We start from the raw sequence: 15038 nt of genomic DNA, 5'->3' as shown, positions 1-15038 counted from the left end.
AAAACAACAAATACTACATTGATTAAAAAAAATACACGAGTTAGAAATAAAAAAAGTTGACTACTCTACAAAAGTCTCAACTTCCGGCGCAACTCATCGATCATCCCCTGGAGGTATTCGGCTTTGGCCGGGTCCTGACACTGCATGAGGGCGTTGTGAGTGTCCAACAACGTCCTCCGGTTGGCGGCCGTTGCCAAATCCGCGTAGGCAAGTGCCGCCAGGGACGGGGTCGGGATCGGCGATGAGGGGCTTGCGAGGAGGATGCCGCCTTCGCATTCCCCTTGTTCTTCGCAGCCTTGACGCCGATGGGACGTCGGAAAGACACCGGTGTGCCGGAACTCTCCTACTCCTCGTGCATCGTCCGGTTGAGGTCCGCCGGATATGTGCCGCTTTCGCTGCTTGTGTAAGCACCGGCTTCGGTGGTCCTCATCCTCTTTGGCGCAGCCGATGGCAAAATCTCACCCTGGAACTTCTGCTTGTCCTTCAAGAGCGCCCAGATGTTGAAATGCTTGAAGTCGCCGTACATTAACTGGTACGACAACAGCGCTCTATCGCGCACATCGCTCAAGCTCTCGCCGCTTCCCTGCTCCCTCGAGCACTTCTCGTACTCCGCCGCGAACAGGTTGACTTGCTTCTTCACTTGATCCCAGTGCTTGCGGAGATGCTCCCTTTGGCGCTTGTATGCGCTCGGCGATGGACTCCCAGTACGCAACCGGCTTTTGGTTGTTAGCGAATATCGGGTTCTCCGAAATATCAACCCAACACCTCGCCAGGACGAGGGTTTCATCCGGCTGGTAGTTCGTCCTCCCGGGGGCGTACTCTTCATTCGTTTCCCGAGCGGGCAACTTGTACGCCCGGTGCCGGCGGAGGGTGCGGCGGGAAGGGGCGGCGGGGCGCGTTGGAGACGGCTCCATGTTAGACAGACCGTACGAATCCGTACTGAATTCGAGAGCGTACGGCGTGTTGGAGTCAAACGGCCGATATTCGTCAGGTTGTGTACCCAGCCAACGTGCACCACCCCCAAACATCGGACTATTCGGACTTGAGTATTCACCGGAATCCATTTTATAGGTGAATTGAAATGTTTACAAATGAAGGTGGGGTAGGGGGTATTTATATAAATGAATTTTTCAAATTAAAAAAAAAAACAAAAACGCGTTGCATTGTCCGCGTCGCCCACAGTGTGCGGACGATGCCCTATAGTCAGCGTATCGTCCGCGGACGATGCATCGGGCATCGTCCGCGCACCCACAGTGGCGGACGATGGCGCTCCCGATGCATCAGGCGGCCTATCGTCCGCCCCACTGTGGGTGCTCTAAAAGTAAACTGGAGCCCCCACTATGAGTGCTCTAAAACTAAACTGAAACTCCTATTCACGGACGGACTAAAATGGAAAAACAGAACTCCTATTTGCAGACGATGGGAATATTTGTTAGCTAAAAATATAGTTTAAGTAGATCATCCTTAGTTTTGTGAAAATAACCATTTATTTTGATAGTGCTAACTTGTTTAATCATCTTTTTGACTCAAATAATCTATCCTACTTTTTTTGTATCAATCTGTTTTTTTTAGACCGTATTATTAAAACTTAATGGCGTAAGAAAATTGGAGGGAACCTTCTGTTATCAATTTCAAATTGAATATCATACTCAATTTAATTTCAAAACAGCAAAAACAAATCTTTTTAACAGCAAAATTGGAGCAGATATCATCAGTCACACTACAGTTTAACAGAAAATTCTACATTTAAATGTACATCAGTTCCCCAATCAAGCCCAGCCCCAGTGATGAATTCTCAACCTGAACAAAGAAAAATACACTTCATGAGCAAAAATGAGCAGAAGCTAATCTCAAATCACCAAAAAGATACCATAAAATCAAGATTACTGTATTAAATTCAAGTATATATGAGTGAATATAATAGGCTACATGATAATGGGAAGAAATGTCATGAGCTAATTTCCATTGATCAAAAGGAAAACACAGAAAATATGTAAGCGGTGGAGCCAAAAAAATTTTTTGACTCACGTCTGCGATAAGGATTAGTATCTTCGTAGTAAGAAGCTCGATCTCTGGCCTGCAAAAAGAGAAGAAATCAGGATGTATTGAACATCTCAACGCATCAGTTTACTGCCAATAATGAGGTTCCGATAATGCTATAGCCATGCCAGCAATCTGCAAATATCCATAAGAAGCAGAGGAGAAACATACAACGCAAAATTCCTCCTCCTTTTAAAAAACTAATCATTTTGATAGAACCTTGCCAAGCTCAGGGAATATCAGCTTCGGTTCAATTAAAGCATTGTGGGGGAATATGTTTTTATCAACAACGACTGTCGCAACCCAACAATACTTCCTAAACCTAACTAATCATGAAACCCACGGTCTATTTTTCTATACATTTACTATTTATAATATTTAACCTCAATAAACTTTAATTTTATTAATAAGGAATTCATACTTTTATAATATGCCACAAAATATAAATAAATAAATTGTGCTAAAAATTGAACAATAATTAACAACCTTATATTGAAATGGAAATGGGTATGGCACACCACATACAACATAAATTTAGGAAATGGAAATCCGCACGACACACAATAACTAATATCATCCGAAATTGATACAAGGACTAGTTTTACTCCGACAGATCTCCCCAATAATCCATAATTTATGGCAATACCTCTGATGCTATCACTTCTATTTTTTTCCGTCAAATTTTGAAGCAACTTATATCAAATACGATACTGCCTTGTTCTCGTTAAGGATATTTTGAAAGTAAACTTTTTTAACAATCATCTCACTTCAAACATTATCATTTATTTTATTTTTTTTAAAGATATTACTCTATATTCTTTAATAACGTTACTATATTACAAAACAGAAGGAAAAAAACAAGAAATTGGGCTTGGAATGCCTCTCTTGGTATCAGTTTGTGTCCCTCAGTACCACCAAGCACGAGAGACTCGATATGGGAAAACTGTAACAAAGTGGGAAAAGAGCATGGCTAGAGTACCTGAAAATGTCTAGGATAACTTCTCCCATTGATTGATTCTGAGAGACAAATTAATAAATACTGTTAATTTAAGGGGAGTACGTACAAGTTAAAACATAAGAACACATATCAAAGATTCACTGACCAGATGGGAACTCTGGCCCAGGTTGATGATGATAAGGGGACTGTAACAGACCAATGCCATGAGATAATGAGCTGGAATTAGAGAATAAGAGTAGGTATCAATGGACTAACAAACAATTATCTCAAAAAGAAAAACATCCAACATTTGATATGTAGCATGAAGGAGGACTTCTGCCTCAGCATCTAGAAGACCTTGGGCCAGAAATTCGATACAATCTTTCTGCATGCACTTGTGACAATCCTTGGTGCTGCACAGAGAGAGGATCATGGCCCTGAATACAATAACTGAGCAGTAAGCTTGGCTGTCTGGATGAATAGCAATAAGTCTATCAAATGGAAAAGAAAAAAGAATACATGGACAAATAGGAAAGTGTATACTGAAGACTTACAATAACTTACCACTTGTGAAAATGGCTGCTTGCTCCCAGGTAAGAGGAAACAATGGTCTGACATAACAGCACCTGTCCAGAAACATCATAGACGAATTGAATGCAACAGAATTGTTTCTCCAGGCACGGATTTTACAAAATTTTAACAAGTAAATTCTGCTAGCGAAGTATAGTCAGCATGATTCAGATGATATATGTCCTGAACCTACTTGACAACTTACTTGAGGACCATCCTTTTCATGTCAGACCCTAGTGGTTAGGTAAAAAATAAATGTAGATTCACGGAGAGTATCATTCAAAGTAACTTTTGTGACGATGCTATTGACCAATTAAACTAGCCTGTGCCTTTGGTGGAGAAAAACAAAAAGGATGTAAAATATTGACTTCAAAGAGAAACAAAGAAATAGATCTGTCAAGACAATTGATCTCACAACACAAGAATCCTAATTCCCTACAAATGATCAATGGGGAAAAAACAAGTAAAAACTTCCATGTACCTGAACCTGAATGGGGAGGATTATTCTGCGTTGATGCTTGCTGCCTCAATAATTGTACAAGTTCTTCAGTAGTAGAAGTTCTGTTAACAACCTTTACATGATCATAACTACTGCTGGCAGCTTTGCCCTTGTTTCTAAGTGTATGCGGCTTTTTGGATGCTGGAAACCGAAATTCACAAAAGCAGATTTAAGAAATACACATCGGAAGTATCTATTAAACAAAGTACTACTATTTTCTGTTTGTCTTAACAAAGCAAAAAACAGTCACAACTTTGAACCTTTACGCGTCGACGAGAGTGATGATTTCAAGTGCATTCTAATCCAAACAATCACTAATGTATTTACTTATATGGATAAAGTCCATCAATAAATGGATTTTCCAATCCAAACAACTACTATTGTATTTCCTAAAATGGATTAAATCCATCATCAAATTTTCAATCCAAATAACCAAAAAGATCTAAACACATCTTCTGATAAAGTCTAAATTGTCTTGGTAGAATGTTCAACCATTACATGGCGTAGCCAAACTCTACTTTCTTTGTAAGTGGAGAATTTATAAATATATATGCTTAACGTATAAGCCCGTACTGCGGTCAAGAATATACAGCGTGAAAGTATGCTGCCATCAAAGGCACTCATGAAAGCAACCGAATTTCCTCCCTACAATTTTTTTATGCACATCAATCTTAACCAGGCAGCATCTAAATTCTAAAACTTTTAGAGTCGATTAGTTTTAAGCAATTAATACAATCCATCAAGGAAGGAAAGAATTCTAGTACTTACTTCGTGATGCATTCTCTTTTGCTTCAAGGTGTTGCGCGCTAGTCAGATTGGAGGTTTGTGTCATTTGCTTCCTCTTTGGAATTGTTTTTGCAAGGGATGCAGTCATCTTAACCTACCATAATAAATATTTGAAATAAATTCCCAAAATAAGTAGTCTACTTTTAGGGTGTGTTTGCTTTGAGGCATAAGGAAGATTAGGGATAAGAAAACTATCTCCGTTTAAATCCCTCCTTTCTTTTCCATCTTTATCCATAAAAAAGGATATAGCCATTTCTTATTCCTCCTTTTCACCCCGGAGGGATAATATTATCATATGGTATTGTTGTGATAATGATGAATAAGAAAGGGTGAAATTCTTTCTTATAGATAAGGATGGACAATAAATGAGAGTTTTAAAAGGGAGAGAGTTTTCTTATCCCTAATTTTCCTTATACCTGAAAGCAAATGCATCCTTCGAGTCTAGACTAAGACAGGGCCATCCAGAGAATAGGGAACCTTGGAGCAGTCATCTCCTAATCTTCTCTCTAATGACAGCCCTCAATGCATGTCAGGGCATCATCACAGGTTGTATATTTAATGCAAGAAATATCTTTTCTTCAAAAATGAAGGAAGATCTTTTGCAAGGGCAACACTGACCTGTGAATTTTTTTCTTCGGTTGGATCATTTATGGGTTGTGCCCATGAAACATTTACATTCTGGTTTTTCCCTAAAGCATCTTTCTCTTGCAGTTTCTTAAAAGCAATTCGAGCATATTTACTTGTTTGAAGCTCAACATAGGCAAAACCACGATTTCTCTCTTTGTTAGTTGGATTAGCCTTAATAGTGACTGTATCTATTTTCTCAACGCCAGCTTTCTCTAGCAACTCAACCAACTGCAGAAAGAGTACCCTTCAGTTACATCATCGATATTAATGATGTTGAACAAGACAAAGCCTAAAAAAAGCTCACATCTCCACTCTTCCAATTTCTGTCTATATTACCAATAAATATTGTATCACTTCCCTGGACTGGAGCTGTATTGCAGAGCTTCCCACATATCTAAAGTTGAGTAACAAAAATACAAGACATTAGAACAGCAATAGCTCATATCAGGGCAAAAAGGAATAATTTCGTAGGAGGCAGAAAATAAAGCATGACAAAGGAATAGCTGCGAGGACAAAGTAACAACATGTGCAGATGATCAGATAATTACATTAAATGAAGGAATAGACGACTATTTATAGGCAGATAAGGGTATAAGTACAATATACAGACAGGGATATTTGATTATAAAAATACCACGGTCATACCAAAAGAATGAGCCATGCTTTGTAGCTCAAGGCTCTTTAGATGACATCATACGTCTTGCATCATTAGCTTCTATACACGTAAAGCAAATTTAAACCAGCAACTAGCATGTCATCATTATAAAATGGACAACTATATAGTATACGCCAACATTCAATGCTACATAGTACATACAATGCAATATATAACCAGAACCAGAATACAAGTTACCTCAACTTCAGAGTATTTTGCTAATGCCTTTTTAGCATCAGCAGCTGTGGCAAACTGCACAAAGGCAAAGCCTCTATTCTTCCCTGATGTAGGGTTCACCACTATCCTTACTTCCACAACTGATCCAACACCTTCAAACACTTCCCTAATGTCTTCCTCCTTCGTAGCCTTGCTCAGACCACCAAGGAAAATCTCTGTTTTCCGCTTCTTCCTCCGCTCCGCAGCTTCCGATTCCTCATCACTCTCCACTTCACCACTGCAACTTTCAGCTTCAATATCCCGTCTTCCATTTTCCTTCGCATCCAAAATCCCACATTCTTCTCCTACTGGACGTTCACTTTGACCTGTGGGAATCTCCATATCCGCTGCTTTGACAATACCAGTACTCTGATTCTCCACAATACATGATGTTAATTCATTCTCTGTCACAGTATTCTTTCTCTCACTAATAGTCCCAATGCTTAATTTGGCCTTATCAACTTCTAAATCACAAGAAGACACTGTTACATTGTTTCTCTCTACTTCACCTACAGCATCATTACCTTTTATATCATCTGTATCGACATAATTCACAGGGTTCAAGCTTTTAGACCCATCAACAACGTTAGAATTTTCAATCACGCCACCGTTGCTTCTTACCTCACTCAAATTGATCCCCTCTTCCGAACGATTGATCAAAACCCTCTTCGGCACCCTCTTCATTATCACCCTTTTAACTATCACAGTCTTTTTTACTATCCTCTTCTTAACACTCCTATTTCCCGCCACTCCACCTATCGCGCTCTCGTTCCCCAGCTGCGGCTTTTCTCCTCCAGCACAAGATGAATCGACGTCGTTCCTGCTTCCGTCTCCACCCCCAGCAACATTAACAGCTTCTGAGTCGATTTTCCCGGTCTCACAATGCTGAATACTGGAGTTGTCGAGATCAAAACGATTTCCGGATTCCTCATAGCTGGTTCCGTCAGCTCTACCAATACCAGGCTCCATAGACACCAATTTTGGGGGGGGGGGGGAGGAGAGGGGAGTGTAGATTAAATTAGGGCATGAGTCTGAGGGGTGTGAATGGTGTTAGACGCATTCGCAGAGGATTGTGAGCAAGTGCGAATGGCTGTCGAGTTGGATTGATTGGAATAATCAGATTAAATTGGGGCGTGAAGCGGCGATTACTCGGTGGCGGAGGGTGGCGTTGCGCGGTGTCGCCGCCTACTAATCCTTAGTCGTTCTGTTAATCGGGATTTGTTGATTGGGTTTTTTTATATATTTCTTTTTTATTAAAACTTTAGATATATTATATCCACACGTTGTCCACTCCCAATGCCATCTCTAATTGAGTCAAGTTCTCAAATTATCATTTATAGCTTCGATTTTCTTAATTCTTTTTTGACGTGTATCTTTGATCATTCGTATCCGTCTTCTCAACCTATGTATGCATCCCTAACAAAATAAATCGACCCAGACGAAACCAAATTATCATCATGGCTTCGATTTCTACACATACTTATACCCTCGTAATTATACTAAAGGGCTGGATCCGTCCTTGGACCATGTTCCACTAACTTTTTCAATCAAGTTCTTATTACATTTATTAAAATTTGTGTCTGATCAAATAGTGACAAATTATAAGGGAATGATGGAGTATTACTTTTGAATCGAGATGTCAATATAGTATGCTAAACATATCAACACAATGCCTAGAATATATCAATACAATTTGATATTGACATTATACGCATATTATGTTGATATATTATGACAGATATATTGATACTAATCTGCTTGTCGAAAAATACCAAAATTAACATTTTTTTAAAAAATTTGACATTGGAACGTATGCAATTGAGATATCGTTAGAATTCTTATGAATTTTGTAACATCCTCAACCCGAAACATGCATCATTTTGCATATTTACACATTTCTTTTTATAATTATATATTTATAATAATTACTTGTAAATAAAATATTATGTGTGATTATATCATAGTTGTATATAGTGGGAGATAAACTATTATTACTTGCACATAAAATGTATATATATCATATATGGGGTGTGATCCGTTGCTAACTTTTCTTAAATTACTAACTTGCTAACTCATCAACGCAATGTATTAAAAATATCAACACAATGATACTGAAATGTCAATATAAACTTAAGTTGACATTAATATTTAAATGTCAACACAGTTTATTAAAATGTCAATACAAATATACATTGACATTTTAATGTGATCGTATTGACATTTTTAATATATTGTATTGATGAGTTAGCAAATTGGCAATTTTTAAAAAGTTAGTATTTTAACGCACCACTCTCATATATATATATATATATATATATATAGGGAGATGATCAAAATAAGTATGTGTTTAAATCCAGAAATGCAGACCAAATCTTGGCCCTAGGATTAGATGATCTAATGGTCAATAATTAACCAAAAACACGGAAGGTCATAATTAAGCAATTTTAGGTCATATTATAATATTTGGGTTTAATGTCATGCTAAGATCGTTTTAGGTCATGCTTTGTTAGCATGACCTAAAAATTACCTAATTATGACCTAAAAGTGACCTAATTATGATATTGTTCTGCGTTTCTGTATTTAAATCTAGTTTTGCATAGATCAAAACCCATATATATATATATATATAGAGGTGTGATTAAATACAAACCCCTATCTATAATACAAACTACAAATTTTAATCCTACACACTCCTTGTAAGTAACCAATGGTTAGCAATGGGATTCATATGTCAATGTCAACGCCTAATACAAATTCTGTCACTGGGGGGAATGTCAACAATGCCAACGCCTAAAGTTTGTATAGTTTGTATTATAGAGAATTTGTAGATTATCATGGCTATATATATATATATATATATATATATATATATGATTGTGATCAAGATAGAACCATTCTTAAACGTAGAACAAATGCCAAACGGAGGTCGTTAGATCTTTTAATCCAATGGTGTTGATTTGCACAGCAACTTCCCATTACAACCAAAACTATTATTAATGGGTGAATGCAGAGAAGTGAAAAAATAAAGCATGCATGGACTCTTCTTCGTTTCATTCATTCTTCCATCAACATGTGAGTTTTTTCACATGTTGAGTCCGGAATGTCGTGAAAACATAGTCTAATACATCCCTATATTACATAGTTACAAGTGTGCATGTGTAATGACGCTAATATGTGCATGGGAGTATTTTGTGAACACATATACATATATACATATATGTACAGTCTCATGGATATGAGTACAAAAGTAAATATGTCTAGTATACTAAATAAGCTTTATTTATATACTTATGTTTAGATTTTTTTAATAATTCCTTTGTAAAACCGTTGACACATTGTATAATAAACACAATTTTCTACTCAATATATACAAGTTTGAGATTTAATTACCAATCTCTCTCTTAAATCAATTCGCAAGTCTTCCATTCAAAGTTATTTCAAACAGTGTCGAACACATTTTCAACGTGAAACAGCTCATGTAACGCAATCATGAAATACGAGTTTCACTAAATCCAATATAGATTCACATACTGCAAAGTTACAGACGCAAACCACACAAAATTGAACAAATATGAACAATGGATTATGGAATCAACTCCACAGCAAAATGTAAAAGTTCAAAGAGTCGCTTGAATATGCAGACAAAAAATGAAGCTACTTTTCAACTACCACACGCACGAAACTTCAAATTGGACATATCAATAATCATTCCAAACCAAGCCATCAGAAGAATGGCAAGCATTCAGCGACACTCCATCTACGTTAACTTAGGCTGCAATAGGGGAATCCTGCATTTTAAGTGCAACAACGATGTCAAAGAGTGTCAGAGCAAGAAAAACATGGTGCTTTTTATAACAATCTGCTGAAGTTCAATTTGGTAAAAGAAACTAGTGCTGAGCATACGACGCAACTCCCAAAGAGACATGTTTCTAAACCATAAACCTCAGGAAAGCAAGAATAGGCAGAAATGTAAGGAATGAAGTCAATATTGAGGCTCTAACAGAACGAAGAAATAAATGAACATTGTAAGTAAAGTGTCAATATAAAAGGACAAAATAAGCAGGCACCCCCCCCCTCTAAAAATACTAAAAGAAATCCCAAACCTAGAAGTTTCATTCAGCTTCTTTCAAGGATGGCATATATGAAATGAAACAGAGGCTAGATGCACACCTTGGCCCTTATATTTGACAATGCCATATTCCATTTTTCTCTAGTTTTTGAACCAGCTACCTGGCCAACTTTTGCCACTTTCGTGAAAGCACCATTCAACCAACTTGTTCCAGCTGTCACGTACCTGTACAGATGATTAGATGTATATTTAGCCTTGAACATTCGAAAGGGGAAAAATGAAAAAAATTCTAAATGATCACCACAAAACTAACCAAGAGTCGGTAAAGAAACAAACATAAATCATGCAGTCTATAAAAAGCTACTCATTACATGCTTCAACATTTTCGCTACATCAAACTAGACTGCGTAAATACAGGACATTTTGCTTTTTTCCCATGGGAAAATGTAAGGGGTCTCTAGGTTAATATACAAGAAATTTCAATCTTTTTTTCCACTTATTTGAGTAAAAAGAAACGTAAACAGGGTAACTCCATATAGTGTTTGTTAGAATTACAAACCTGCTAGATTTAACAGCTGATCCAGTATCATTTAATTTCCTTTCTGCAGCCATGAGAGCTGACATGGTTTTATCTGACACCTGAAACTTTTGGTCCACAGATTTCACTTTCTCATTTACAACGGTAATGCCAACAGTAAATTTTTCTGTTATCCCAACTCTCTGGTCAAATGAAATGACTCTGGCTGATGCATTGGCAGTCAACTTGTGCTTTTCATCAAAGGCTTTAGCCTTGTTTACAGCATCATGACCAATAGCTGAACCTTTTGCAATCATACTTGACACAACATCTTGGGCCTTATTAACATACACTCTCCCACTGTTTGGGCTCACATTTTCCTGCTAAGAAATGAGAGGAAACCATTATTAAAATTACAGATTCTAGATCAAATAGACTGAACTAAAATTAGCTTTAGACAATTTAAAAAACACTTAAGAAAAATATTCATATATGTATTGTCCTGTTATTTCAAGACACCGGTGAGAGACTCTGTTGGCCATTCTAATTGATAAATAAGTTCTGGCGTAGCCTAAAATAGGACATCAGTACATTTTATTACCTCAGCAACTGGAGAATTATTCCCCTGAGATATGCTTGCAGTGTTTTCAGTGACTTGCAGTTCCTGAATACACAAGACACCACTTCATGACATTGTGGAAAAGAACAAGAAATCATCAAAATTGTATATGAATGTTACCCGAGTCTCTGGTTGAGGTACATAATTTTCTGTAGGTGTGATGCTAACAACCTGGTTCACTATTGTTGCACCCTGCAAGACACATGTGAGAGAATTTGAAATCAGGAATAACTATGAATTGTAGTAAGTTTTAAGAAAGCAACAGTCAAAAATACTCAAAACACGGCCAAAAATCCGAGACAATAAAGGAAAATCAACTGACTGGACAAAAAAACAAGAGCATATCAAATAAGTGTAGCATGAGATAACAAATCTCAAACATCATGAATTACAACTTAATATACAATAATACTACAATATTACAATTCTGACATTTATTTACATTCTTCATTAAATATGTTGTACATTATTATTGGAAACAAATTATGGCCGCATTAGCATGAATTACAACTTAATATACGATTCTGATATTTATTCAGATTCTCCATTCACGTATTCAGACCATACTAGGTATAGCTGTTAACATATCAAATAATTCAGGTATAGCTGTTAACATATAAAAGAAATGAAGTCAAGTACACCTACAACATGTTAGATATTGTACTTAAATTAAGCGGTTGAAATGATTGGATAGCATAGGATCATAGAGCTTTAAGGACACCTTTAATAAACAGTTTGTACTTTAAAATAATTGAATTTAAGAATTTTGCAACAATAATATCATAAAATAATTTAGGATGTCCTTAACTTTTTATAAAAGAAGCTTATATCTCTTAAATCTTATTTTGAGGGCATGTAAGATCTTTTAGAAAGGCAAAAATTACTAAATTTTCACAAAAACACGATATGTGTCAATGTCAAACCAAGAGAATAATGTGTAACACTCATTCTGTCATGCAATCCCTAGCCAAGTGGGAAGAAAGAAGTGAGTAAACCAAGCTTATGCAATTAGGATATTTTTCATCCGCTCTATAAACACACACAAAGAAATCTAAGATTCTAACATGACCTCTTAGAAACAACCAAGATAATTCAACATTTTCACCTAGATGGCGTAGAACAGATATTCTGTATTCCACTATTCCGGAAAATATTTTTCAGTTAATTTATGAAAAACTAACAGATTTTGTAACTATTAGATTAAAGTAAGATATGTTAATTAACTTAATTAGGATAATAAAATTTCAATTGAATTCATGGTCTAAAGGAACAAAGGTTTCCATTTCGTGAATTATGTTTAAGCGGTAAAATATCAGACCTTGCCCGGGCCATGAAAATGTCCCAGGAAAAGGTTGGAGCACCAGGACTTGCAGTGGTAAGTCATACTGCAAAGAAGAGCTTGAACAAATTTTGGAAAGAGGGTATATGACTTCTAAAAAGTCTAACCTACCACACCTATAGTCTACCCACCATAATTTTCGAGCTTGGGAGATTAATCTAGGCTAGTTGGAGTTGTAGTACTTTTGTTCCGAGACGAGACGCATCATTTACGCACAACTTTTGGAATTAGGGACCCTTCTTCGACACAACACTGCACTCTTACTTATGTACTGCTATTCCTAGTACCTTTAGGTTCTAATAACTTTGACTCCAGTCAACCAAGTTCCAACAAAATTTGGCACAAATTATTGGTAGTTACAGTTATTGGTAACACAGGTTATTCTTATTGTTGTAGATAGCTAGCTAATTGACAGCTGAACCAAGAAGTTTCCATTCCAACTTATCAGTTATTCAGTAAAGACCACAAACATGTTATGTCGAATTTCAAGAATTATGTACAATCGCAAAAAATAAACAGGAGGAAGAAACTTATCAAATTCAAAGGCGTAGATAGAGGAGATTACCGATAACAAACACGCTATTTCAAGCGCCTTTGGATCTTTAAAAGTCACAAACGCAGTTTTGGACTGCCCAGGCTCTCTGCAACCACCTCAAATTAAACAGGAAGAATAAACTTATCAAATTTGAAGGCGTAAAGAAAAGAATCCGCCAGAAAACATTAAAAGAAGAGATAAGAAAAGAAATCGTACCTGCAGATCTCAATGTGCTCAATTTCACCGGAAAAGGAAAAGAACTCGTGAATTTCTCTCTCGGTAGCTAGATCCGAAACCTGCTTAACTTGAACTGTCCTTGTCTGCTAAAAAAGTTTTTGTCAAAAATCAAAATCAAAAATCACCATTGGAATCAAATATTCTATGTTCATAATCTTACTGGCATTGTCAATTAAATTTTGTCAGATCTCCTTCAAATCTATTCGAGAATCGCTCAGCAATAAGGCGTGACCTCAGAGTCCGTACTTGCACGCCTACTGTGTGTATTAGTGCGTGTTAATTTGCACGTAAATAGGGAGACGACTCTTGGAGAGAGAGAGAGCGCAGAAGAATGTTGAGCTTCAAATATTTCATTTCGGTATAATTTCACCTAATTAATAATTGCTAATTTCGGTTAATTGCATCAACCTCCTTACATTTCTCCATATATACAAAACAACCCTAACCAAACTAACGGCGTTAATTAATTTCCACGTATCACCATTTTGTTTTTCATTTTTCTTTATATTTCTTGACTCAATTTTCATTTTTCCATGGTTGTGAACAAATTTCTTTAATATCTTATTATTATTATTAGAATTTTCATCAACAAGAATATCAACCAGGAGTCCGATTTATGTAATTTCATACGTCTATAAAATAATGTCTCATTTTATCATTTCAAAACGTTTAAGATTTGAAGTTTTTTTTTTCTTTTATCATTTTAGGTAAGTCGAGTCAAATTTTATTACTACCATTTTCCAATTTTTAATATATTTTCTAAAATCCATCTAAGTGAAATTGGAATTTTAAATTGTAGATAGGAAGAATAGTATAGGTGGAGTGAACACCAATATTGACTATTTGTTTATCATTTTTAAGATCATCTTTTTCACATTGCACTATTCTCCACAAGTTTTTCGAGAATATCAATATTGTTGTTGATTAGACTTTGATGAGAACAACAATTATACACAAGGAATAAAGTGACATATATATGAATATTTGCGGCAAGTACATTTAGTAGAAGAAACTACAGTATAATATTGTACTATCATTGGATAGAATACAATAATGCAAATACTTTTCTTGTGATCATATATAATAAAAAAAGCTAGTTGATAGATAAGATTCAACGATAATAATAAAAATAATAATCAATGGCATGAATTTAAAAGTCAATTGCATAAGGCTAATTAGGCCATATATATACCAATGATACAATGACACAGCTTTATTTAGTGGTCTGACTAATCGCAATATTATAGTATGAGGTTTTCAAGATATTTCAATATGTAATTTGGGATTTGCTTGAAGTTTAATTTCCTTTTGGAGTTGGAGTTGGAGTTGCTGGCTGTTTGGGGAATATTTTCCACTTTTTTGCCTGAGAATTCCAACACCTATTAAATGCCA

General features: G+C 36.3%; 2 protein-coding genes across 5 annotated transcripts; both read right to left on the bottom strand.

Moving 5' to 3' along the window:
- Positions 1-1605: 1605 nt before the first annotated feature.
- Positions 1606-7561, bottom strand: LOC121748976 (heterogeneous nuclear ribonucleoprotein Q-like). Of its 2 annotated transcripts, XM_042143574.1 has the most exons (11): positions 6313-7561; positions 5764-5853; positions 5451-5687; positions 4815-4926; positions 4029-4187; positions 3542-3603; positions 3335-3414; positions 3144-3214; positions 3020-3057; positions 2029-2077; positions 1606-1800 (listed from the first exon to the last, which is right to left on the bottom strand). In XM_042143574.1, exons 1-11 carry the CDS (start codon positions 7297-7299, stop codon positions 1796-1798), a joined length of 1890 nt encoding a protein of 629 aa, XP_041999508.1. In that variant the 5' UTR covers positions 7300-7561; the 3' UTR covers positions 1606-1795. The 2 variants fall into 2 exon arrangements, 1 of the variants encoding a protein (XP_041999508.1); XR_006039561.1 differs by lacking the exons at positions 1606-1800; positions 2029-2077 and having other exon boundaries at positions 3014-3057; positions 3286-3414.
- A 2248-nt stretch (positions 7562-9809) lies between these two features.
- Positions 9810-13980, bottom strand: LOC121748981 (binding partner of ACD11 1-like). Of its 3 annotated transcripts, none has more exons than XM_042143580.1 (8): positions 13807-13980; positions 13626-13732; positions 13440-13515; positions 11656-11727; positions 11518-11580; positions 10959-11299; positions 10501-10624; positions 9810-10118 (listed from the first exon to the last, which is right to left on the bottom strand). In XM_042143580.1, the coding sequence occupies exons 1-8, from the start codon at positions 13810-13812 to the stop codon at positions 10098-10100; spliced, it is 810 nt and encodes a 269-aa protein (XP_041999514.1). In that variant the 5' UTR covers positions 13813-13980; the 3' UTR covers positions 9810-10097. The 3 variants fall into 3 exon arrangements, with proteins under 3 accessions (XP_041999514.1, XP_041999515.1, XP_041999516.1); XM_042143581.1 differs by having other exon boundaries at positions 10959-11296; XM_042143582.1 differs by having other exon boundaries at positions 13626-13729.
- Positions 13981-15038: the final 1058 nt, after the last annotated feature.

This window comes from Salvia splendens, chromosome 9, assembly GCF_004379255.2.
Source record: "Salvia splendens isolate huo1 chromosome 9, SspV2, whole genome shotgun sequence".
Taxonomy (NCBI): domain Eukaryota; kingdom Viridiplantae; phylum Streptophyta; class Magnoliopsida; order Lamiales; family Lamiaceae; genus Salvia; species Salvia splendens.
Note: the sequence above shows the minus strand (reverse complement) of the source record. Positions and strands in the feature narration are given on the sequence as shown.